At 36.7% G+C, this 26006-nt stretch overlaps 2 protein-coding genes across 2 annotated transcripts; one reads left to right on the top strand and one right to left on the bottom strand.

Moving 5' to 3' along the window:
* The first annotated feature begins 1213 nt into the window (after nucleotides 1-1213).
* On the top strand, nucleotides 1214-8911 carry LOC133323413 (wolframin). Its single transcript, XM_061532341.1, has 4 exons — nucleotides 1214-1280; nucleotides 1368-1466; nucleotides 1534-3179; nucleotides 8003-8911. Exons 1-4 carry the CDS (start codon nucleotides 1214-1216, stop codon nucleotides 8909-8911), a joined length of 2721 nt encoding a protein of 906 aa, XP_061388325.1.
* A 10518-nt stretch (nucleotides 8912-19429) lies between these two features.
* LOC133323408 (glutamate--cysteine ligase regulatory subunit) lies at nucleotides 19430-20277 on the bottom strand. Its single transcript, XM_061532337.1, has one exon. It carries the CDS (start codon nucleotides 20252-20254, stop codon nucleotides 19430-19432), a length of 825 nt encoding a protein of 274 aa, XP_061388321.1. The 5' UTR covers nucleotides 20255-20277.
* Nucleotides 20278-26006: the final 5729 nt, after the last annotated feature.

Genomic DNA, 26006 nt, shown 5'->3' with positions numbered 1-26006 from the left:
TTCCGATGGACTTGACAGGTGTGAAGACGCATTGGTATGGGCCGATAATGTCATTGACCATTGGATACAGTCGTTCACACAGTACACTGGATAGCACTTTATATGCGAAGGGAAGGAGACTTATTCCTCTATATTTGGCACATATCGTATTGTCCCCTTTTTTTGTGCACGGGACACATGATGCTGAGGTTCCAATCATTGGGCATGCATTCCTCTAGCCAAATTGTACTAATCAGCTGGTGGATGCTCCTGACCAGCATCTGACTACCAGTCTTCAATAGTTCTACTGGTAATCCATCAATATCCGCTGCTTTATTGTTCTTCAGCCGATTAATTGCTACCGTCATCTGTTATTGTTTCTGGGATATCTTCTTCGCCAGGTTTTCATTTTCATCTCTACAGGAGGATGTGCCTACACCACAGCTTTCGGTTTGGTGTTTTAGTTCTGATTTATATTACGCGAGTTTACTTGCGGCATTTTTATCGTTCTCTTTTGAACTTGCTTCACGCGTCTATACAAGGCAATTCGGTTGCAAACATATATTTTCTGAATTGAATTATTTTTTCTGAAATGGCACTACAAACAAAATACACAAAACGAATTGCCAGAAAATTGTCGGTACGAGCAATTTTTTTCCACTTCTGTTCCCCTTACCCCTCTCTCCTACAAACAAAGACTTGCCGCAAGTAAACTCGCCTAATCTAAATTGAGACTTACTCGTTTGTAAAATTTCCGGACTCCAATCGGAACTTTGGAGTCCCATATCTCCGGAACTACGGATTTCCACAACAATCGTAATCTGGGCCCTAAGCGCTACAGCTATATTTTCTTATGGATTTCTCACATAGAACTAATGTCCGAATACGGACACCTTCTTGGACGTGGTGTAAACGAATCAAAAATAAAATATTAATCCCACCGCACTTGACTGAAAGTTATCCAATAACCATATTTTCTTGCCGGTAGTCGAATGTATAGATCCCTTCTTTAGCAACAGCTGTTGCGCACATTTGCTTTAACTTTTTCTAAACATTTGCATCGTTCACTTTGTGCTCTCATTCTAAACAGAGAATTTTCTGTTTCAGTCGTGATCTTTATCGGCGATTTTGCTTTCGGTGTAAAATTCGCGCAAAATTAATACAAATTTGCTGCGAACATTTCAGAGGCCCAAAGGCTTTGAAATGTTGATGCAACACCAAATAGGGATAAAAAATGGCAACCTGGACAAAAAACCAACCGATGGGTTCGACATCGGCCAGACGAAAGTGGAATCTGGAAGGTAAGACCAAGTTACGCCCAAAGTGTTTTCATTCGCAATGTAAAATTCAGATAAAAAAAATTTTCTTTTGTATCCCGAACAACACAGATCGCACATCATTGAATAACTTAAAATACCATATTGCATCAGAGGGCTGCTCCGAAGTACAGTATGACTTGGCCAAACAGCTGTTGGAGAAAAATTTGGGTACGTTTTTTTTTTTAAATCAAAGGTGTGGTAATAATTTAATTTAAAATGTCATTTCAATTTACAGAGGACAATGTAGAAGCTTCGAATCAACAAGCCGTCCATTGGCTTATATGTGCTGCCCAACAGGGCCATGAAGAAGCAGCAAACCTTTTGCAAAAATGCTATGATGAAGGCTGTGGAATAACGGCGGAGAATGAAAATGAAGTTCGTTTATCGCTCTCCATGACTCCGGGCGAAAGGGCTGCCCGAAAGGCAGCACGTGAACTATTCGCCTGCCTTTCGAATGGTGGTAAACACATAACACCCAAACAACTGGAACGTAAAATGCGCGAAATCTACAAAATGCAAAAAGCCCGTAGACATCCAGGTGATTCAACATCAACATCCGAAGATGAGGACCACTTACCCCAACAGCAGCAACAATCCCTTGAAGATGGTTCGGGACCCTCACTCAGTAATGGTTCGATTAATTTACGCCATCAACCGAAAGAACGCAAACGAAAAGCGCGTAGAAGTCATTTGAATGTACCCGAACAGCAGGCGGGTAACGAACGCATCACCGAGGAGAACTTAGTTTCGGCAGCGGTGAATTATGCTGCAGGGCGAATGCCGGCTGTTAATGACGCAATGACCTTAACGGTGCCTCATCCTTCCTCGTTGGACCATGTACCTTGCTTTCATCGTTTATTATTCCATCCCATTGTATTCTTTACATTGTTATATCATCGTTTAATTAACATTGTGGCCGATTTCCCGAAACGTGTACCACAAAGTGTTAGACTGGCGGTGCTGCTAGTGGTCTACTGGTTGGTGTCTACGGATAATCTCACAACAGCCTTGCCGGTGGGATTTTATTACCTCTGTTGGTCCGTAATGATTTGGTCCACCTGTAAAATGCTGAAAACCAAACATGATTTTATTGATTTTCGCATATGGTCGGGACTGTTTCTATCCTATGGTGATCATAATATTGAAGCGGATATATCGGAAAATCGTTTCCTGCGGAACAATATGCAGCCATATTTATATTTCTTCTGTGCATTCATAGGCAACTTTTTGGTATATCCCCTGTTGCCACCCGAATGGTTACCGCATTCCGAGCTGACCATTGTGGCTGGCATTTTTGTGTTCTTTTCGATGTTGGCATTCATGTATTCGACACAACGATTTCCCGATTGGATATTTCTGATATCATTTGGTGTAAATGTTTTGGCCAAATATCCCTATGAAATGGACGATGTTGTTACTACGGGATGGCGTTTCTTGGATCTAAAAGTGCCAACATTTTGTTCCTTTGTCATTGGTAATGGTATCGAGTTTTGTTTGAATTGTCGAACGGCTCTCTATTTGTTGATACCAGTGTTTCTGGTACACTTAGCCAAAAGATCAAATTGGCATGGAACATATACGACGTTAATTCCGCACTGTGTTACTCTCAGTTGGTTGCAGTTGTGCATTACGAGTGCCCAAAGTGCTACAATGTTTGGTGTGGTACGGGCTACCCTTGGCTTGGCAGGTGTCCTGCTATTTTTACCACTTTTCGGTTTGGTGTCGCTGTTAATCCCTGTCTTTGTTGTCGTCGAATGGTTGGGTTTCACCAATCCAAATTTACGTTTGGGTAGCACTGTCATCGTTTCGCTGTTGGCTGTTTTGTTTTCCTGCTTTTTGGCCATAAATCGTACAACGCAGAAATATGTAACTATTTTACAGGTGAGTTGAATGGAATTTTTTGATATTAGAAAAGAAAAAAAGGTCCCCAAAAGTTGTTCTTAAGATAGGAATATTCCTACTAGTATTGGAATGCATTTTCCTAGATTGGTATTAAAAATTGGTATATATATATATATGTCTACTCATAAGAGATCATTTTCAAGGTTTTTCCATGTTTTGACACAGCTAAGCTCCGATCGATTTTAGGATCAACTTGCTTTCTTAATTTGTATGACCTCCACCATAACGCCTCGAAATATTTACTGGAGTCCCTTAAGTATATACAGTGGTGGCCACGTAATTAAAATATTTACAGTTGTAAACATTTTTTGATCAGCCATCGATTCTTTTGAAGTATTTTTGAAAAATGTTTAATTCAGAACACTTCGATATATAGCACATAAGAGATTTTGTGCGAAAATAGAAAATATTGCATGCAATTTTTCCATAAATAACGGTTTTTATGAAAAACATCAACATTGATGTGGCCACATAATTAAAACATTGTGTTATTTTTACTTTACTGCATTTTTATGAAAATGTTTTTAAAAAAGATCTTTAGTTTACTTAAATTATATAAACTAAGCATCGATAAAATCATTTACAGGTAATTTTTTTTTTGGAAAAAAAAAACTGTTAAATCTATCAAAATTGCAAAAAATTGTACAGTACACCTATCATTAAGAAAATCACCCTTATTATAGAAAATAATGGTCCAAATGCACCAGAAATTTCTAGAGTTAGTAGAAAACAATAAAATTCTTAAAATAAATAAATATTTAAAGTAAAAACTCAAAAAATGGGAATTAACCTAAAGGAAGGATTCAATTTCGATAGCCTTCATTGAAGAAAGCCTTAATATTTTTGCAGTATGTGAGAAAATATCGATTGATATTGGCATTTAATATATCAAATCGATTGTTCGAGTAGTACAGAATATATTTGATCAAAAAATATATCAGTCACAACAGAACGAACAGAGATCAATGCCTATATTTACGAGTAAACACATCACGTACTGCAAAAATATTCCGGCCTTCTTCAATAAAGACTATCGAAATTGAATCCTTCCTTTAGGTTAATTCCCCTTTTTTGAGTTTTTATTTTAAATATTTATTTATTTTAAGAATTATTTATTGTTTTCTACTAATTCTAGCAATTTCTGGTGCATTTAGACCTTTATTTTCTATAATAAGGGTGATTTTCTGAATGGTATGTGTACTGTACAAATTTTTTTGGCAATTTTGACAGATTTTTTTCAAAAAATTTTACCTGTAAATGATTTTATCGGTGCTTAGTTTACATAATTTAAGTAAACTAAAGAGCTTTTTTTAAAGACATTTTCATAAAAATGCAGTTAAGTAAAAAAGTACACAATGTTTTAATTATGTGACCACATTAATGTTGATGTTTTTTTATAAAAACTATTATTTATGGAAAAATTGCAGCAATACTTTTCGCACCAAATCTCTTAAGTGCAATATATCGAAGTGTTCTGAATTAAAAAAATTTCAAAAATACTTCAAAAGAATCGAGGGCTGATCAAAAAATGTTTACCACAGTAAATGTTTTAATTACGTGTCCACCACTGTATATTCATGATCACAATAAAATCCTATGTCGATGTATGTATGACCGTCTGTTGAAATCTTTCAATAGAGTTCGCAGTATTTAAATTTTGCATAAAAAATTTTACTTCTCCTAGGATGTTTGGTAATGAAAATGTGATATATTGGATCATTGGTCATTACAAGTGCAGTTTGGAAAGTTCTTAGCCCAGCACAAAAAGCGCGGTATAAATAGAAACAAGTTAAGTGTTTTGGAAACTTCCATCTCTGTTATGAACACATGTTAAATTATATTTCGATCTGCAACTCCTTCGGTATTTGAGAGTTGGTCCAACAAGACCCGAGAAAAGAATTTTTTGGGTCAAGAAGAGCCTTAAGGTCGTGAAAAGGTACGAGGAAGACAACCCTCACAATGCCTCTAGGAATCTTCTGGATGATCGAATTCCCACTTCGCACAATGCGTCTACATCTGTCAGAATCTCTAACGCAATGGCAACGGCTAAGGAAGCCGCCTACTGTATTGCATAAAATCAGAAACACGGGACCAAAGTCAAGAATTGTGTCCTCAACGCCTGTGGCAGTGAAGAGGATGAGATTAACGGAGGAAAGGTAATAAGCTGCGAAGAAACCCTTGTTGCTAAAACAGAGCAGTCTTCGGTTCTCCCATATTCAAGGTAGACTAAAATCAGACCTATTGTCAAGTCTTCGCTGCAACCTTCTCAAAAGGCTGTATCGCTTGTGGCAAAGAAGACCAAGGGGGAGAAGAAAGTCCGACCTAATGGTAATCTTCTTTACAGCAATAGCACAACACAACTAAGATCTGTATGGTGTAGCCGCCTCAATTCATATTGGGCACGAATTGATGGAGAGGTCGATAATATCTGCCCGGCGTGCGGTAATGGACCACATGACACGCTACATATATTCAACGCTCCCAGCCAAACCCACTCACCTAACCTCATCTTCTCTTTGGACTCAACCGATACAGGTCGGAGCCTTCCTGAACTTGGAGTTAGAAGCAGAACCAAATTAAGGAGAATAAGAAGAAATACACAGCAGTACAAGCTGCTACAACAATAACTACATTCTGACCTTAATTCTGTTCGAAATGGCAGGAGGACGTTGCTTCACTAGTATATCTGTGAATGGCGTCTTCGATACCATGACGATAACACCTAAAGTTCTGACGGATGTGTCGCGAGGGTGGATTTCACCTCATTTTCCAACCGAATTGACCTCAATTCGGCTTTCCGGGTTCAGAGAATTAAACATTTTTATACCCTACACAACTATGTTGTCAGGGTATTATAGCTTTGTGTAGCCCCAAGAGTTTGTAACACCGCGAAATATTGGTCCTAGACCCACCTTTAAGTATACCGATCGTCATATCTCGACTAGCTGAGTCGATCTAGACATGTGTGTCCGTCCGTCTGTCAATTATAATTTGTAAACACGATACAGGCCACAGTTATGAACCAATCTTCACGAAGTTTTGCATGTAGGGTGGGTTCTGGCCAATGAAGTCCCCTATTGTTTTTGGAAAATACCGTTTAATATTTAGGGGATGAAATGAACCAAATACTTAATTTTTGTCGGTTTTTCTGGTTGCTACAGAGGCCGCAATTATGGCCCAAACATCTCAAAATTTTAAATGGAGAAGAGGATTGGGCCAAAGAACAAGTATGCCTGTTTTGATAAAGATCGGTCAATATATAGCGGGTCAAATATATACTATATATATTTACTCCTGAAAGACATAGAGCCGAGAAGTTGATAGTATATCCAAGAGGAGTGGTTGGCCTTTAAATTGATACAAATTATAGTGATGTATGTATGTATGATAAGAATATTGGGATGAAGTAGACCGTAAACTTATTTTTTTCGAGTCGATCTATAGGCCACAACATAACAACACAACTCACGTCCAAGGGAATGTGGTTAAGTAATTAGCAGTGCTGTACTGAATATTGGGAATATTCGGAAAATATGTCAGTGTAAGGAAGAGGTGCTGTTGATATCACGAAATATTGCCCAGGCTCGAAATAAACATCCGCAGAAAGTTAGAGTACCGTGGCAGTTGTATAGGGTATCGTATGGTCGGCCCCGTCCGACTATACTGCTCCGCACTGGTTGTAAATTGCATAAAGCGGCTCAAGAGAAAAACAATCAATCTCTACAATTTCCACCGATATTATCGGATCAATTTGACTCAGCAACGAAAAAACTTTGATAGCAGTTTTTTGTGATACTTATGCCATCGGAATGTCTACTTACAAAAACAAATTATTAGTCCTTAACTCAAAAATTTAAACTATGAATTTGGATTTCGGAGTTCTTAGTCATTATATTATATTTATTATCAGCCTTATTCGAGACATCAATTCAACGTGGATTTTATCGCTCTTCCCTTTAAAGTTATTCTGAACCAGAACTGGCGTCGAATTTTTTCACTTCCCTCTTATTCTGAATCAAGTTCGAAAGTGAAAAAATTCGCTTTGGGGAAAATTTTATTATTCTGGATTACAGGGAGTGGAAGAATGTGATGACACAATACTTCTTCTGTGACGATTTTGAATATTATAAATGGTTGTATGCCTTTTTGTAACTCAAAAATAACATATAAAATGCCATTGCAAATCCTATTGATAACGGTGCATGCTCAACTGTGTAATCTGTTGTAGTTGTTGCACACAAATTTCATCAAAACAATAAACAGCTGTTTCACAAGCCGTTGCCATATTTTCAGATTTTTATTTATTTTCTTTTAATTACAAGCAGTTTTACAGCGGATTCTTGATATTTCATATTTATATTGTTATAAAGTTTAAATAACAATAAAATTTAACAATTAAAAAAATCAACAAATAAAATATTGAAAAATATTACAAAATTAAATTACAATGAGGCAACACACATTACAACTACAATATGGCAACACGAATCTTTTTTCAACCACCATTTTCGAAAATTCGAATCCTCATCTCGAAGTTTTTGCTATTCCCTATTCATTCAGAATAAAGCGAGAATGTAAACGTGAACATTTTTTCACAAGCGAGAACTCTCCCTAGCGAATAACAGACTAGGGCAAATTATGAATGGTTCCAAAAAATTGTATGGTATTTTTATAATATTGGTTTTAACAATCCTCAAGGTCTTTCATTTTCCAAAAAAAAATTACAAATCCCAAAATCTAGTTGCTCAGATCGTTTTTACTATAATTTAAATTTTATTTAATTATTTTTATTCATTCAATAGGTTCTAATTTGCATTACTGCAGCCTGTGTTCTAACATTCCCCTATATGACATCCAGCTTTAAGGATACGTCACGTTTCAATCCTCTGATACCGGATCTGAAACATCATCAATCGGTAATAACTACCCTACCAACGGAAGAGGTGCATATGCCCCCGCCACCACCAGAATATTTAACCTGGCAACGATTCTACAGTCATTGTGGACCACAGGCATGGTGGAAGGATAATAATAAAATAAAAACTCAATTGAAATGTGCCCATCTAGAGGGTCTGCCCGTATCGTGGGAGGGTGATGTTACACAAATACAAATAGCCAGCGTAAAAAATAAGCCAGCCTGGTATATAAACAAATATTTACCTTCATGGTTGGCACGCCTGATAACATGTTGGTATGGTGATCGCTTGTCGGCAATCAATAAATGCAACGCACCGCAAGATCGTTTGTGCAACGATTTTGAAGAAATCCTAAAAACAAGTAATTTAGATCAACAATGCTCACTGCAGAAATGGAATCAATATGAATATGAAATACGTATAAATATGTATGCTGGCATATTGGATAAACGGCGACAAGAAGTTGTGTTGCAGGCTCAACATAAGTTCGGTAACTTCTCAAAACGTTTAGTGGAAGGTGATCGGGTACATTTTTATGGTACGTTAACGAATAGTCGCGTCATATCCTTACCACCATCGACACATATCTATGAAGAGTATTTATTGGGTGGTTCACCAGTGGCGCATATAAAATTGGCAGCCATTGAATGTTTACAATGTCAGGATCGTGATAATTCACCGGTGATTATTGATTCGTTGATAAAATCTCCCGTTGATGCTCGGATGCGAGATTTAATGCGTGGTATAAAATATCTATTAAATGTATTCCTAAGTCCATTGATAACATTTAAATAAAAGAAGAACAAAAAACTTCGTGCCTGTTCCCGAAGCTACAAGAATATACAAATTCTCTCCTATATAATAACGAAAAAATATATTAAAAATTAGTAGATTCTTCCAGTACGGGAACAGATCAAAAATATGCATTCAAAATCTCAGCTATGCCCATGCTATACATATTCCAGCCGATTTATGTTTTCCATCCATTTTGTAGATAATAACTGAAATATTTTTCAATCAATTTCAATTCGTTATTTTGGATGCATTCTCATTTTTCCATAACAACCATATTATACATTATCCATAACGTTTTTTTTTCTTGTTTTTATTATTAATTTATTACTAATTTCATGAAAGACAACAACAATGAAGGAAGAGAAAATATGTTCCCATGCTAATACGTATTCCTAATTTTAATATTAAATTCTTTTTCTCACACCCTATGAACAATAACAATTTTATTATTGTAATACATACATATGTACTTGAAAACCAACAAGATGTAAAAGTGATTAATTATTATTAGTAATTAATAATAGTTTTAAATGCCATGTTAGGTCAAACGACAAAAATGCTATAACTAAAAATAATAAAACAAAAAAACCAAAATAAAACCCACTATATTTATTAACAACAAATAAAAAATGAGTGTTATAAAAATTATATTTATTTATTGTATATTATCATGTACGCACACCCTTTTTTTCCACATATCGTTGTTTGACTTTATTATTCGCTTTGTGTTTATTATACCCAATACCATAATATGAAGGGTAGGTTATGTTAGGTTATAGCATATTCAGCCATCAATTATTTAGCAGCAGGAGTTTCATTCGGAAACCCTCGATCTATTGTGTTCATCCTGAGTACTTGCAAGGAGAAAATAGACTAGAGGAAAAAAGAGGGGATATAGGATGCAATTAAGTATTATAGGTTATGACAGATTTTTCCCAAAGTAATGTAGTTTGATGAGATCATCAGAATGTCATGTAAAGTGAGTTCACGGGTGAACACTTAATATTACACACTTTACGAGTAGTGTATTAGATTCAGAGAGAGTAAAAAACTTGATACATTCGTTTATTCGGAATTGTAAGGTCTGTTTGTCGGACAAAATATTGTAGACAGATTATGGCAAAGCTATCACCGGAAAGAGCCATAATATGTCGTTCACTAATATTGTTATTGACTTTGCTTTCGATGTTAAATCGCACATTGTTCGAGCTCTTAAAATTGCAAAAAGATATGTTTGTGTATTCGTATGTGTCTCTACAACAACATCATTTTGAAAATATTGGTTTCACTTTTGAAGAATTAGCCACGATGTTTGTCTCAATTCTCGTCCTCTTTGCCCAATGCGGATAGTCCAAATTAATTAGAAGCTTTAACGCCCGTTCGTTTGTTTTTATACCCTTCACAACAATAAGGTACATGGTTCATTTTGAGAATATGCATAGAAACACCTTCTGAGTCGATTTAAGCAAGTTCGTCTGCTGATGTTAAATTTAGATGAAATTTTGCACAGTCCACTTATTTGACCCAAGAATAGATATAGCTCCCATATATGTATTTTCTTATGGAGTACAAAACATATATGATTCGAATTGAATAGGTGTATCGTAGTTGTGCCAAGACTACTCTGGTTAGTCGAGGTAGCTGCTGCACTTCTGCAGCTATCGTAGGCGGGTGATCTCCGAGGATAGTATTCACACGATATTCTCGAATTGTTTCCTCAACTGCATCCGCGTGAATGTGATTCAATCCTGCTTGATAGTCCTGTTGATCTAGAGGCTCCCTTTTGGACCTCTCTCTCCTGATCATGGAGATCCTTCCTGACATGCCTAGGTGACGGGTGTCTATCCATTAGGTAACGATTTGGATGACTACTCCTATAACACCCAAGTAGGTTTTGCATCGACAACATCTTGTTGTGTTGACGCACAGGAAGGATTTTCGTCTCCTCATTTAATTGGTCAGGGCGGCATTCTGCTTGACGTGACTGACGGTGTCAAATGTCTTTGATAGGTCCAGCGCCACCATGACTGTCCTGTTACACGACCTGTTCTGGGGGGTTACTCTGTATTGCGATGCGTGAGAAAAATTGTAACGCATCGCGTAATTGGTACTCTCTAATTCGTTTTCGTATCTCCTTTCGCATCTACTTTACGCAAATGTGGCATCACCGCACTCTGTAATACGAAAACGCATGTCAAACTCGTTCGTTAAGCGCAAATATCTTGCGTTAACAAAATAGCAAACGCAAAGGAAGCGAAACATATAAGTAAGCTCAATTAAAGGTTTTATTTATATATAAATTGTAAATTATTTTAAGTAAAAGGCAAAAAAGTCACAGTGGCAGACTCAGCAACGTCAGTTCCTAACTTCAGTAGATTTTATGGGGCAACACAGTGATTTGGCAAAGGGACAGTTGCAGAGTTCAAATTCGAAACAACGCGCCAACAATTTGTGGAAAAACTGTCTGATGGCATCAGTTCAAATTGACCTCCTGTAAAAGATGTCGATGGTTGGAAAAAGTAATGTATTATATTTTTATATAATATGTGAAACTATGTGTGCATATTTACAGGTTGGTGTTGATAACCACCTTGTCCAAGCAATTTCAAAGCAGCGGCCTCTTTTATTGGAGTTGGAATTGTTGTGGATCTATTTGGAAAGACGAGCGTTTAATAAATACATAAACGAATCTTTATTGAGACGAACATTTTGTATAAATCTATAAAAATTAAATATTTGAAAACGTTTGTCACATAATTCGTACTTCTATTTTAATACCCGTGGTCACGTAGGGAGATTATATTTGATCGATCTCATAAAATTCTTTTTTTGTTTTTAATTCGTTCATATTTTTGTTTCAAAAAATACTCGTACCACACAAAAAATATGTTTTTATTTAAAATTTTTTGACGTTTCCTTTTGTCATTCTTCGTTGTTGTTTACTTTGTGGCGACAGTGTTGCCCTATTTTCGATTTAGTTTGCGAATGCGTTTGCGCGAGCGTTACAGAGTACCAAATTGTACTTTTAACGCATTTAGCTTTCGCATCGCACTTGCTTTCGCAACGCAATACAGAGTAACCCCCCTGGTTGAGTCCTTCCGCTATGTGTGTGAAAATAGCATGCAAAGCTGTTGTTGCACTATGCTGCTTCCGGAACCCATGTTGACGATCAGCAACTGAGTAGCATTCACGAATGCTAGGGAGTTGTAAAGCCTCAAGTGTCTTAGCTACTGGCAATAAATGTGTGATCGGCCTGTATGACTCCCTTTTGCTTGCATCCTTGCCTGGCTTCAGTAGCGGGACCACCCTGCCCATTTTCCAGGCATCGGGAAATACTAGGGTGGCTATCGACATGTTGAGGACTTTAGTAAGATATAAACTGCCGGTTGAAATAACACGCGCACCTCTTCGAATCTGTCACCTCAACGCCGTTAAATGAGACAGACGTCCGATCATCCTTTCTTCCAGGGTTCGAGAGCGACTTAACCATTGCCAACAATTTACTCACTCCGGTGCTGATGTTGCAAAACTTCAGATGTTCTAGCCACTTTTTCCGATTGTGCTCGCCGATTAACCTGTTCACCTCCAACGTCAGTTCACTGGCTGATATTGCGATATTGCGGGGGAGTCGCGTAATCCGAAGACGATGGACCGCGGTGATGACGACTCGTTGGGGGATGTAATGGCGCAGCATGAAGCAACATAGTCCCTTTCGCTATACTCCTGTATCCGGCTAAGGCCGGAACAACCCTTTCTCCGCATGGTCAGGGGTTTGTCTCAATCCCGGCACGGACCAAAAGAATCCGGAGCAAACATTGCTGGTAATGAAGCTCTGAAGTTGAAAAAATATCGCGTATCTACCAAACAATCGATCGTTTCCAGTTCTTCCTCATCCAAACATAAATGGCAGTAGTTCTTGAGACTTAATTCCGACTGAGAGTTTGATCTCATTTTGTTCTTAGTTTTTTTTCCAAATGAGGTAATTCCTTGACGTGAAATCTCGGTTCAGGTGTATTTTGAAGTTCTGCTCCCAGGCTACCCATAATTTTTTTTTTCAATTTGTATCTCAGGAAAATGTTAACTTTGAATCATGATTAGGTAGTTCCACCCTTCTGTTACCAAGTGAAATTCGATAATTAGCTATATCGGTTCACTTTTGAAAAAGTTCCCTATTTTCGTTATCTTCCTTCCATTCGTTCATTCGGTAAGCAATTTTACTTACCAAAAATTATCAATATTTGACTTCAATAAATAGACTTCTTCTTCCCACAACCCCCAATTTGGTTATTTTGAGAATTTTTGACATGTTTTTACAAACAATTGTCTGAAATATGATATTGCTCTTTTATAATCACCCGCAATTGTCCTAACCGAAAATTATCAATATTGGTCCATATTTAGCTATAGCTCCGATATAACAATTCCTCTAAATTTTCGTTATTTTGATAATACTTTCAAATGTTTCTCAAAATATTTCACTGTTTATTTATATTTTGGGTTCTCATAGGTGATAAAATATTTAAAAAAATGTTCATCAATAGTGATGACCAAAGGATTAAAAATCTCCTTGGGAAATATTGTTGGTATAGGTCCAATTTCTTTGTATATAAGCTATGAACCTGGCCATTTTCACAATATTGGAAGTTTTAACCGCACTTCCCAAAGACATTCGCTATTGTATATTTCAAAGTGGTAATTGTTGTTAATTAATATCAATAGAGGGTATACAACTGTCGACCTGTTCGAACTTTGCGCCTCATTTACTTGCTATTGAACATTAAGAATTTTCCAGATTTGTGAATTTTTTTTGTTTTTTTTCTTCTTCTTCAATTTATCTATGTTTAGGAAGTGTTGAATTTTTTTTTCATCTAATTTATTAATCATTCATTCACCCAGAATGTGTATATTTTGTTTTTACACTGTCATTGCGAATTTCATCAAGATGTTAAGGCCGTAATCAGTAATGAGTGTAGAATATTTGTATATTTGTAACATTAGGTATGTGCATACATACGAACACAGTTATAGTTGTACTGTCATTATCATTGCTATGGTAGTCGTCGTCGGTATCCACAGCACAGTCATAATTTAATGCATGTCAGATTGTGTGTTTTATTCGACTTTAATTACTAATATTTAACCCATTACGGGCAGAAAATATTTGTAGCATTCCTGACGCATAAAATAGTGAAATATCTTGGATCAAAAAAAAAAAAAATGGAAGAAATCTTTAATTCATCACAATCTACCCTAGTCATATTCTTAATAATCGCAATATTCACAACTAAATTAATATTATTAGGATCATTTTTGTTGAGACAGCAGATCAACTTGACGATGCAGCTTCAAATTTGAAATTTATTATTATTTGATTCAGTTATAAAATATAATTTTTATACCCATCACCACACAACTCTCAAATGGACAATATTTTGGGGCCCTTTGGTTGATGATCTTCCAGTTGTGCTCTAACTTTAGGCAATCATAAAATCTAACAATTGATCTGTTCCAGAACCAGCATGAATCTTCAAATAGTACTTTTATATTATACGGCATTTCGTTAACCCAGTGGATTTGAATTGTTAATTCCATTGTATATATGTCAAATAAATCCTGATATTGTTGGTTAACCGATAAAAAGTTCTAATGTAAATGCCGCTTAATAATAAAAATTATTTTCCATTTTCACTTTAAAAAATTTGAAAGTTTTATCACTTTTTGAGTATGGGAACAGACCAAATTTGAAACCCCATAGAAGATTCTGGCAAAAAAATATCTGACATCAATTTTTAAAACCACCACAAACGAATAACGTTGGTGATACAATTCAGAAAAATACCCTAGATTCAGCAAAAAGCCCTGAGAAGTTTTATTTAATTTTTTAATAAAATCCAAATTTTTTTTTCATTAATCACCCACTCTCAATTAGGCCAATTGTATAAACACAATTATTAATAATTATCTAAAAATTAATCATGTTATCAAACAATAAAATAAAATGTATGGTATCAAGAAATATACACAATCGGTTATTAGGTTGTTTTCTTTGTTTGTTTTCCTAACTGTTGTGTATTTTGAAATAGAAATTAGCACGCGTTGAATAAGATTTAATTCCATATTACCATAACTATGTATATAACCATAATTCAGGGAAATAACCTTTTTGCTTTATCGAATGTGGGAAAACATGTCAAAATATAGTAAATTTTAATTTAAATTACATGTCAGAAGAGCTAATCAACCTACACACCAATATCGAACACTTTACTTCAATTTAGTGTCTTTATTCTCTTTTTTACGTATTTCCAAAACTACCTCCATGGTGATCGACGTTTTCATTTTTTTTAATGCCGTCATCATATTCAACAGGATTGTAGTTTATTTATTTTCTTGTTATGTTCTAAAAGTAAACGTTTATAACCCCCTCCCCTTTCAATAGAAAAAATGGGTGAACAAAAGTAGCATCATTCCCCTTCGGACTTGTTAACGTTCCCTTTTTCAGTCATCCATAAAAGGTTAATTGAAACTATGTAATTCGAGTAGAAAAAAAAACAACAACAACAAATACTTAGGAACCAGAAATACTTAATAAGTATCTGCGGCTAATTGATGAACGTATGAGTATATCAATACAATAAACAAACGACGGCGACGACTTGAATAGTTCATTCATTTTTCATCATCATTATTGTAAAGTGGAAATAGCTAGCAAGCAACAAACTATCGGCAGCAACATTTTGTGGCTCAGACAAAATGATATCTAAAAAACTAAAATCAATTAAGTACAATCGTGTTAGGTTCTATCATACCGAATTTGATGTACCCTTCATCATGAAACTACACTTAAGGTGAAACAATACAAATTTTTGATATGTAAATTTACTACTCAATCAAAATACAAATTAGCGAGGTACAAAAAATTCCGAAATGCTCAAAATAGTACAAATTGGAGGTTACCCTTATAGGCGTGACCCAAAGGTGGCTCAATATTCATTGTTTTTTGGTAAGGAGATTTTCTAGCCAAGAAGATACAAACAAAAACTTTTTTTATAGAAAATACTTGAATGCACCCGACTCTCACTATGAAAATAATTCACTTGAAACGCATGTAAAGTGTGTTACATAACAGCTCGAAGTATGTTCGATACACTTCTACCGTTGATGTGAATGCCAGAACATGCCGGATAAATTATTTATCTCTATCCGTTCACTCGCATTTATAGTGTACTAAATTTATTACCATTAAGTACAGATACTTAGTTTTCAAAACTACCTCCAACCTGTATTTTACATAAAATTTGAAGATTCTGGCTATATATGTTCAATATATTTCAGAATTCCTTATCTCTTCCTTACTTACTTAGCAGGTTTATGACAGAACGATTGTTCCATAAGCCAGCTTAAAAAAGATTTCCAGGCGCCTCGGTCTTGTGCGCATCTCATCCAATTTCAAAGATCATTTTCCGAGATGTTGTTTTTTACTTGATCTTTCCATCGTCAATTTCCGTGAATAGATGGTATAGCTCATGGTGCATTCGACGGTGATATTCACCATCGACGCAGATAGGTCCATAGAACTTCTCTCAAACACTCCAAGAGCTACATCATCTGTTTGCGCAAGTACCCATGCTTCAGATCCATATAACAGCACGGGTAGTATCAGCGTCTTGTAAAGTGTGAGTTTGGTCTGACGGAAGATGGCCTTGTTTCTAAACTGCTTACATAGACCATAATAGCATATGTTGGCCATCGCTATCCTTCTCCGAATTTCAAAACTGATGTCATTAGTTTTATTTATGGCAGTACCAAGGTATATAAAATATTTAACTACCTCGAAATTCCACAGATTGGTCTTCTCGCCATTTACTGCTCACTTTGGCAGCCTTTTTCTCAATTTGTTCAAAGGTTGATATTACCGCTCGCAATGTTCGAGCCATTATATCGATGTGATCGGCGTAGGCGAATAACATGTTCTGTTTGGTGTATAGTGTCATTTCTTCGCCTTGCGTATCGTATGACCTTTTCCAGCAGGATGTTAAAAATATTACACGACAAACTGACACCTTGTCTGAATCCTCGTTCGGTATTGAAGGGCTCCGATAGGTCCTTTCCGACTTTAACTGCTGACCTTGTGCCACTAAAAGTTATCCTGCATAGTCGTATTAATTTTGCAGGAATGCCGAATGCAAACATAGTTTTTAACACCTCTGAACGTATAAGGCTGTCGAATGCGGCTTTATATTCGACGAATAGGTGGAATGTGTCGATGTGTTTTTCGTGGGGTCCTTTCCAGGATTTGGCGCAGAGTGAAAATCTGGTTTATTTGCCAGGCCTGAAGCCGCATTGGTATGGTCCAATAATATCATTGACCATTGGCTTCAGGCGTTCACACAGCACACTGGATAGCACTTTATATGCGATGGGAAGAAGACCAATTCCTCTATAGTTGACACATATCGTCTTGTCTCCATTTTTGTGCACGGGACACAGGTTCCAATCATGGGGCATGCATTCCTCTAGCATAATTGTACAAATGAGCTGGTGCATGCTATTCTTTAGCCGATTGATATTCTGACCTCATCTTAGCTAGGTGGTATATACTCTATACCGCCATCTCTTATTGGTTCTTTGGTATCCATTTCACCGCTACTATTTGATACCAGAAGTTTTTCAAAATGCTCCTTCCAGATCCTCAGCACGCTGTCTGCATCTGTCAGCAGGTTTCCTTCTTCATCTCTACAGGAGGATGTGCCTGCACCAAAGTCTTCGGTTTTACTCGTTGGTAAAATTTTCGGACTTCATTCTGTATCCTGTACATCTCGATTTGCTCACGCTTACGTTTTTCTTGTACTTTTTTCTGAAAATACGTTTCTCCTCTCTCCTTTTCCAGCTCTTCTAGTTTACCAAAAACTCACGCATATACACTAACAACATTCCACACTCAAAATTTCAAGCTTGTAGCTTCAGCCATTTTGTCTGGGCGATGATCTGTCAGTCACTCAATCACTTATCATTAAGCTCTTTTATGTATATTAAGATTAGCCTCGGAGCCTCGGATTCTAAGACGAGTACTTTAATAAAATTTATTATTTCGAGATGTTGCAAAATGTATGTCAAATTCAATATATATTCCACCATATGATGGAGGGTATCCAAACAGACACTGTACCACTGATGTGATGTAGGGTAAAAAAACAACAACAAAAATACAATACATTGTGTATTGTGCGGTATTTTGTGCAAACTATTGTTTATAAAACGTGATTCAGCTGATTGGCAAAATATCGCAGAAACGGGCAAGGGTACTTACTGATAGGCTAGTAAATGATGAAATAAAATATCAATTTGGAGGTGGTTGTATTTTTTTGTTTAGTTGTGTTGTTGTTTTCTTTATTAATTTTTTTTCTATTTTAATTAAACAGTAATTTTGATTTATTAGCAAATGTTTTTTTCAACTCACTTTGTTTTTTGTTTCTCTTCTCTTTATCATAACTATTTACTACTACAATAACAACATATCCAAGTAGATATAAATTGTAAAAACTTAAACATTACTAAAAAATAAAATAAGTAGGCAGATATATTTTGAATGAAAAAAGTACACAATTTTTCTTTAGTACAAAAATAGAATGCTACAAATATATAGGGGTAATAAATGTAGATAGTGTTTCATAGGATACTTCCTACATTTGTATTTTAAGTATTTTATTATAACACTGTGTGGATGTGGGTGTGCGTGTGGGCAGCATGATAAGAAAATAATAATAAAAACCAGGTTAACAGGTTAAAAATGTTGTCCAAAATCTCCTTTTAAATGAAATTGAAAAAAAAATATTCTTAATCAAAAATACTTTATATATCATTGAATAAAGAAAACCTTCCAAATTTCAAAACTAAAGGTTATTGGTCAAATTAATAAGAGATACTGCACATTCAAATTGTTCTCTCATTCACAAGCACACACACACCGCCACTCACATATAGCGCTTTTGGTAGTTTGATGTATTAATTGATAATTGTGTGGACTTGAGTGTGTTACGGGTTAACAAAAGGTGGTGGTGGTGGGAGGGAGAAATATAATACATATATATGTATAAAATCTAACAATAAGTACAACTTTTTTAATAATTAATCAATAAAAAGAAAAAAGAAAATATATTAAAAATAATGATCGGCATATTGAGACATAGTTGAACTTTCCCTTGTGTTTTTTTCTTTCTTTTGTTACTTAAATAGAAAATGACCTCTTCATAAAAACCTCATAATGTTGGCGGTCGATTAGGAGGTGATTCCCTAGCAACGATGATTAAAAAAAATTAAAATAAATTCCATTCAGTATATCTCACATTCTTGTTTCTGTTTGTTTTGAATGGAACGGACATTAAAAAATGCATGCAGTGTTTTGCTGTTGTTGTTGTAATTTGAACTATTTAAAAAATATATATGTATATGTATGTACTTAGAATCTGTTGTGATTGTGTGGTACTTCTCTAGATATAGTATATATGTATATACGCTTCATTTATCCTTTTTTGTGGCCTGCACTATATAACCCTTGGCTGTCAGTACACCACGACAGCGTACATGCACCTGATAACGCATCACCCAATCGACTGTATAGCCGGGAATCGTAAAATCATTATCGGCTAGTAAAATTTCCGGATCACCATGAGTCAGCAATTGTATGTCGTTTTGTGTACAAAACTCTTTCAATTCCGGCGGTACGACACAACAATTGGCCAAATTAATTTGAGCTATGGTCGGAGGCACTCTGGCATCACTGTACAATTGTTGCAGACTACTGCTATCCAAATCGGCAATACCCAATTGGCATATTTGTTTCTTTTCGGCAAACTCCTGCAAGACATTCCATAAATTCTTAAGACTATTCACATCGGCACCGTCACTTTTCGCCTCGCCATGTGGATGATAGGCCACCACCAGATTATCAACACAGTCCACTTTCAGTATGTCCATGAGGGCTGTAACGGCTTGTTGGACACCACCCACACCGCTGGCATTGTTTACAAACAATTTGGCTCCGATGCTGATTTCGTTGCGTTGATTTTCCAATATTTTCTCTTGCAACTCTTTTTGGGCTCGCAATACATGAGCCTCGTTGTCGCTGTGACCAATCACGACCAGCTGTAAGTCGTCTTTTCCATCGGCCGTTGTTGTCGTCGCTGCTGCGGCTGCCGCCTGACAATCGGTGCACAGTTTTAAGCTGTCCAACAGCTCTTCGTGTGATGTCCGCAACGGAGTGGCATTGTCCACATTTAAAATGTTACCCGTGCTGATTAGAAGTTTTTCTAATTTGGGATTATTCACAATTTCAGTTAACATGTTTGTTGTTGTTGTTTTTTGCTCCTACTACTGTTCTGATGATGATTGTATGGTTGGTTGTGTCTCTCAGACCCTTCGTTTTCGTTTCTAATCAACTGTCTGTACGTCAGATCTTTTATCGTTGCCGTTTTTTTGTTCACGTCCTCTGACAAGTGTTATGGGCTATCGCTAGATTGTATGTGGGCTTTTATATGAAGAAATAAATAACTAAAGTATAAAAATAATTAAGATAAACGCGTGCACAAACTGCTGTCTTCTCCGACAAAGACGAAACCCAAACTCATTCACAAAAAAAAAACGAAAACACACACATGCTTATTTTGACAGGTGGTTGGTGATGCCAGATTGTGTTGTGTGTAATCCGATGAGACTGCTTTAGACTAAACGCTATGTTGGTGCAATCAAGGAATAAAAGTGTCAACTGAAGCATATGCGCGATTAACCCATTAAAATCCTATTGGCAATGAAACTCAATTGCAAATTCTATTAAACAAGTGATGAAGGCTCAATAAATTAAATTTGAATTTAAACAAGTGATGGACCCATGATGTAATTATTACAAGGTAGGTCATAGCTACCATCTGATTACAATTTTTCTCAAAATGGCTTGTTATATAAGATCAAAATACATATTCTGTGTATAAGCACATTTACATATAAACTTTGTATATATAGATTTACGAAAACCTGAAAATAAATTAAGGTTGTTTACACTGGCTTTTAGATAACTTAGGAAAGACAATCAGCTGATAATTGTTTACATATACACATACGCACTCACGCTTGTTAACTAAAATGTTAAATCAAATTTGTAATTAAAAAAAAATATAAGATTTTAATCCAAGTTTTTATTAGAATTTTATAATTATAGATTTTTTATTTCCCCGAATACGTATTTTCGGGTTTCTCTTAAATGAAAATCATCTGAAAAAGACAAATGGTCTGTTCCAGTACTTTCTTTTTAATAGTAAAGTTAGTAAAAAGCAAATATTTCAAAATCGTTTACAGAGTACAAAATAATTTGAAAAGTTCTGGAACGTAAATCTAGTAAATATGCCAACATTAGATGACAATACTTCAAAATTAACATAACAACCAATCAGAAGTTGGCATTCCTTTTTACGGCGTCCAAATTCAAATTCGATATTTCATACGAAGCCAAAATTAACATAACAGCCAATCAGAAGTTGGCATTCCTTTTTACGGCGTCCGAATTCAAATTCGATATTTCATACGAAGCCAACTGAATCCTCGTATGTGTTTCTCCCTTAAATCCTGATTTTTCTATTGTATGTAATAGTCCATGGCACAATAAATAGGTAGTCCATTTAGCGCAGCTGATGCCTCGATTAACTGTCAAAGTGGGTAATTTCTATATAAATTCGATGTGTAATGTTGCCAACCACGTGAAATATTATAAGGAGAAATTTGACAGTAGATCGAGACAAAAACAAAAGTTTTTGTTTTGATGCATCACCTTATTATTGCATCATGGCATAGTCTATTTGCTCCTTTATACAAGATCGTCACATGTTTATATTCATTTGATAAGGAGGAATTCCTATTAGAATTATGAACATATTGAAATTGACATAGAAATTATGAAACCAGCATGCAAATATCTGCTGATTGATAACAATATGTCATTAGTTGTATTCTGTTAAAGTACGTTTAGATTTACGAAATTCACTCGATCCCAAATGTTATTTTCATAGCGTGTACGTTAAATGTAAGCCACTGCATTTGTGAACATGATTAAGGTGACGTATACGCTATGGACTTGGCATTTGAAATCGTGTGGATTTAGTAGCCTAAACATACTTCCAATTTGTGTATTTTAATTGGAGGATTTCTTAACGACTACGAAACAAGTAAATTGATCAATGAAACCACAAATTAAACTGTACTATTCACTAAACATTTTATAATAATGTCCAAAAATAGACAAACATATTACAACCTCAAATAACATATCAACCATAAGCATTCTATTAAAGGGGGAGGTGTCATTTAATACTTATTTCTTGCATCACCTTAAGTTTGCGTGTCCTAAAAGCAATCACAGCACAACCAAAAACCTAGTCAAAGTTTACAAGACAATAGGGATTTCATGCCGTTCACCTGTAATCTCAAATATATATATATATATATACTACAGTCCCGACTTGCGTCTTAATGGGGACCGGAGAATCGCATCGCAACTCAAAACGACGCAAATCGAATCACCATTTTCTATACATATACAAAATGCACTGAAATTTAATTTACTGGGAAAATATTGAAAACAAAGCACAAAATTTTTGATAAAAAAACAAGTATGAATACAGAAACGACAGAAAATATGCTAAATCAGGCACTGCAAATGCAAAAAAATAGTAATCCACAATGCAGCTCGGAACGACGCAACTACAAACGACGCAAGTTGGAGTTCTAGTGGGATTTGTGAGCATACATTAATCCCTGTCAATTACAAAAAAAAATTGAATACTTCAAAACCAAATTATAATAAAACAAGACGGATTCCTCATATTTAGGAAAAGAAAGAATGGACTTGTTCTTTAAAATGAAATAGTGCCCGAGGTCGAAACCAATTATTGTTAATAAAAACATGCAACAAAAATATATTTTAAATAATATTAATATTTTAAATAAACTGTTATTCGGTAATCAGGGTTTCCTTCTTGTCTAGTAGATCAGCTGAATTTCATCTGATAGATAAAGTCCTTTTTATGGGAAAACTGAAGTTCGCGGTTTAGAGAACAAAAAAGGGGTTCAGAAAGAAAGGGGAAAGCAGAAATAAAGATAACTAAAAAAAATTAAAGCCTTCTTCTTGGGATTAAAGGAAAAAGAAATGAAAAAAAGTCTTCCCATCTGAAGGTCTTCTCATAAAATAACTGAAGGCCTTCTCATAGGTGGGTTGCAGGTCTTCTATATAAATGAATGTCTTCTTCTAAAATAGTTGAAGGTCTTTCTCTTCTTGTAAAATAGCTGAAAGATATTTTCCAATTATTGTCCATGATTTCAATTTAAAGCAACGATACTCATAATTTTGATGGTGTTGAGATCCTTATTACGTAAATATAAATTATTTTGGATCTCATTATAAAAAAAAATACCAAACGTTGAAATCTGTATCACATACCATAACCGCCCCAAAACGAACAGAAAATATATTGGCCCCAAGGGAATTTTGGATGTTAATTTCAGATACCACGGATTCGGACAGAAAATGCTATATCGATGACATCAGTTCGGATGTATTTATACCCTTCACCACACTGTGCTACAGGGTATTATGTCTTTGTGCATATGTTTGTAACAGGCAAAAGGAAACGAGATAGACCCATGATTCCTTTTGAGAATATGCATAGAATCACTTTTTAAGTCGATTTAAGCATGCCCGTCCGTCTGTCTGTCTGTCCATGTATATTTGTGAGCAAAGTACAGGTCGCATTTATGATCCGAATTGGATGAAATTTGGCACAGCTCATTTGTTTGGCCCAAGGACGAACCCTATTGAAATTGGGAAAAATCGGTTCAGATTTAGATATAGCTCCCATATATATTTTCGTCCGATTTAATGTAAATGGCCCGAGGGAGTTGTTAGTCTCCTACCGGGCGCGTCCCCAGGTGGCGGATAGGGGGGAGGTGGATGATCATACTAATCAATTACAACCAGCGCAGGCTGTATGTAATAGAATAGTTTGATCACCCATCTCCAGGGCTTCTGTCCCCGCGGACCAAAACTAACTATGGGGGTGTTCCCCTAAAACAAAAAACAAAGATGGAAAAAGAGGAAAAAAGAATAAACGTTACGGTGCAGAGCCTAAATAACTCAGTACCGGCGGGTGTCGTTGATCTGCCCACGAGTCACGCCCCGTCGTCATCCTGCGATCGTGAGCAACAATCTCCTACAGATGTGGGTGTCTTGGCATCTGTAGTCGAAGGTATAGCTACAAGCACTCAGCCTTCGGGCAACACCAATTCGAAGTTGAGGAACCACAGGGGAAGAGCAATCTCGACCCAGCCTTCAGAGACAGGAGGGGACTCAACTTCGAACTCTGAGTCTGATCATGATAATCAGACAAACATAACTGTCTTGGAGAGCCGGAAGGAAGATGAGGCTGACAAGATGATAGAGGAGGTGAGTAAAAATATCGCCAAACTCACAACTAAGAAGAAGCAGTTGTCTGGGGCACAAAGGCGGAAGTTGGCCAGATTGAACCGGACAAACAAAAAGAGCGAGATACAGGCAGAAACTCAAAAGGATAAGCCTGACCTTCCCTCCACTTCTGCGGAAGCGGCGAAGAGGATAAGGTCTCCGGATGAGCAGACGACTGTCAAATCCGCCAAGAAGAAAAAGAGCTTCCCGTCTACTGATAATAAGAGAAAGCTGAGTCAAACCAACGTCAAAGGAGACTGCTACGAGAATCCACTGACGAGGGCAGACGAGGCTGGCTCTGATATCAAGAAGACGAGTGCTGAGTCGGAATCTTCCGCAAAGTCCGGGAATCCCAAAAGGACCAACCGGAAGTTGCGAAAGAGGAAGATGACAGTAACAGATGGTAAGGAGCCGCCGTCTTACGCCAAGGTTGCCAGGAAGCGCTATCTAGACGAGCTCTGCTATGCAGTGATCGACGGAAATAGCGCGTCCGGTAAGATAAAGAAGGAGACCCATGGAGAGGTATTAAATGTGGTCAACACCAAAATAATGGAGCACCTACTGGAAGGAGGGGACTCTATAGAAATGAATAGCTGCGAGTTCAAAGGGGACTATCTGATGCTGGAATTTGGAAGTCCAAAAAGCATAGAAGCCCTGAGAAAGATAGTGGCAAGCATTGGACCCATAGATGGAACAATGAAGCTCAAGCTGGTGAGGAAAAAAGACATTCCTCAACTACAAAAGGCTACAGTCTTCGTCAGAGGTTGGGGCAGCGAATTCGACACGGAACGCATGCTCAAGGTCTTCAGCCTACAAAACAAGACACTGCACGTGAAGAAATGGGAAGTCTTCCACAGGGAGGAGAAGGAGGAGGGAACTCTCCTTGTGTTAGGCTTAGACAAGTCTTCAATGGCAAGTCTGGCTAAGACCAAAGGCAAAGCGTACTACGTGTCCAATGCCGTGTACTTCAAAATTGGGAAGGCAAGGATAGGAGACGATGGTGCCAAAGAAAGCAGCGAGGGGACAATTCCCAGCAACACAGAGGAGGGAGCCGATGTGAACATCACAGACTCCCAAGAAAACCGGTTACTGGAGGACAATTGATTGACGTCATCCAGATCAACCTCCATCGGAGCGAGACGGCAACCCTGGCCCTGATGGAAAAAATTATAAAAGGTAAAATACACATCGGACTGATCCAGGAACCTTGGACAATTAAAAACAAGGTCTCTGGATTAAGCCATATAAATTACCAACTCTTCTATGCAAATACGGGGTCTCGTCCGAGAACCTGTATAATATGCCAAAAAAATTTATGCTTTCTCTTCTCCCCAGAGTTGTCAACATCGGACGCCACTGTACTGAAACAGGGGAGTGGTAACATTTACCTGGCTTCAGTATACCTCCCGTTCGACTCGCCGATACCACCACCAACGGCGGAGCTGCAGCGACTGGTGAAGAAAGCAAAGGAAACAGGTAATGAAGTACTAATTGGTAGTGATGCTAACTCACATCATATTGCGTGGGGCAGTACAAATACTAACAAAAGGGGCCAGGCCCTTTTAGATTATTTGAATACTAACGATCTGA

The sequence above is a fragment of the Musca vetustissima genome, unplaced genomic scaffold (assembly GCF_032173495.1).
Source record: "Musca vetustissima isolate MV318-11 ecotype Yass unplaced genomic scaffold, APGP_CSIRO_Mvet_v1 utg60940, whole genome shotgun sequence".
NCBI lineage: Eukaryota > Metazoa > Arthropoda > Insecta > Diptera > Muscidae > Musca > Musca vetustissima.
Note: the sequence above shows the minus strand (reverse complement) of the source record. Positions and strands in the feature narration are given on the sequence as shown.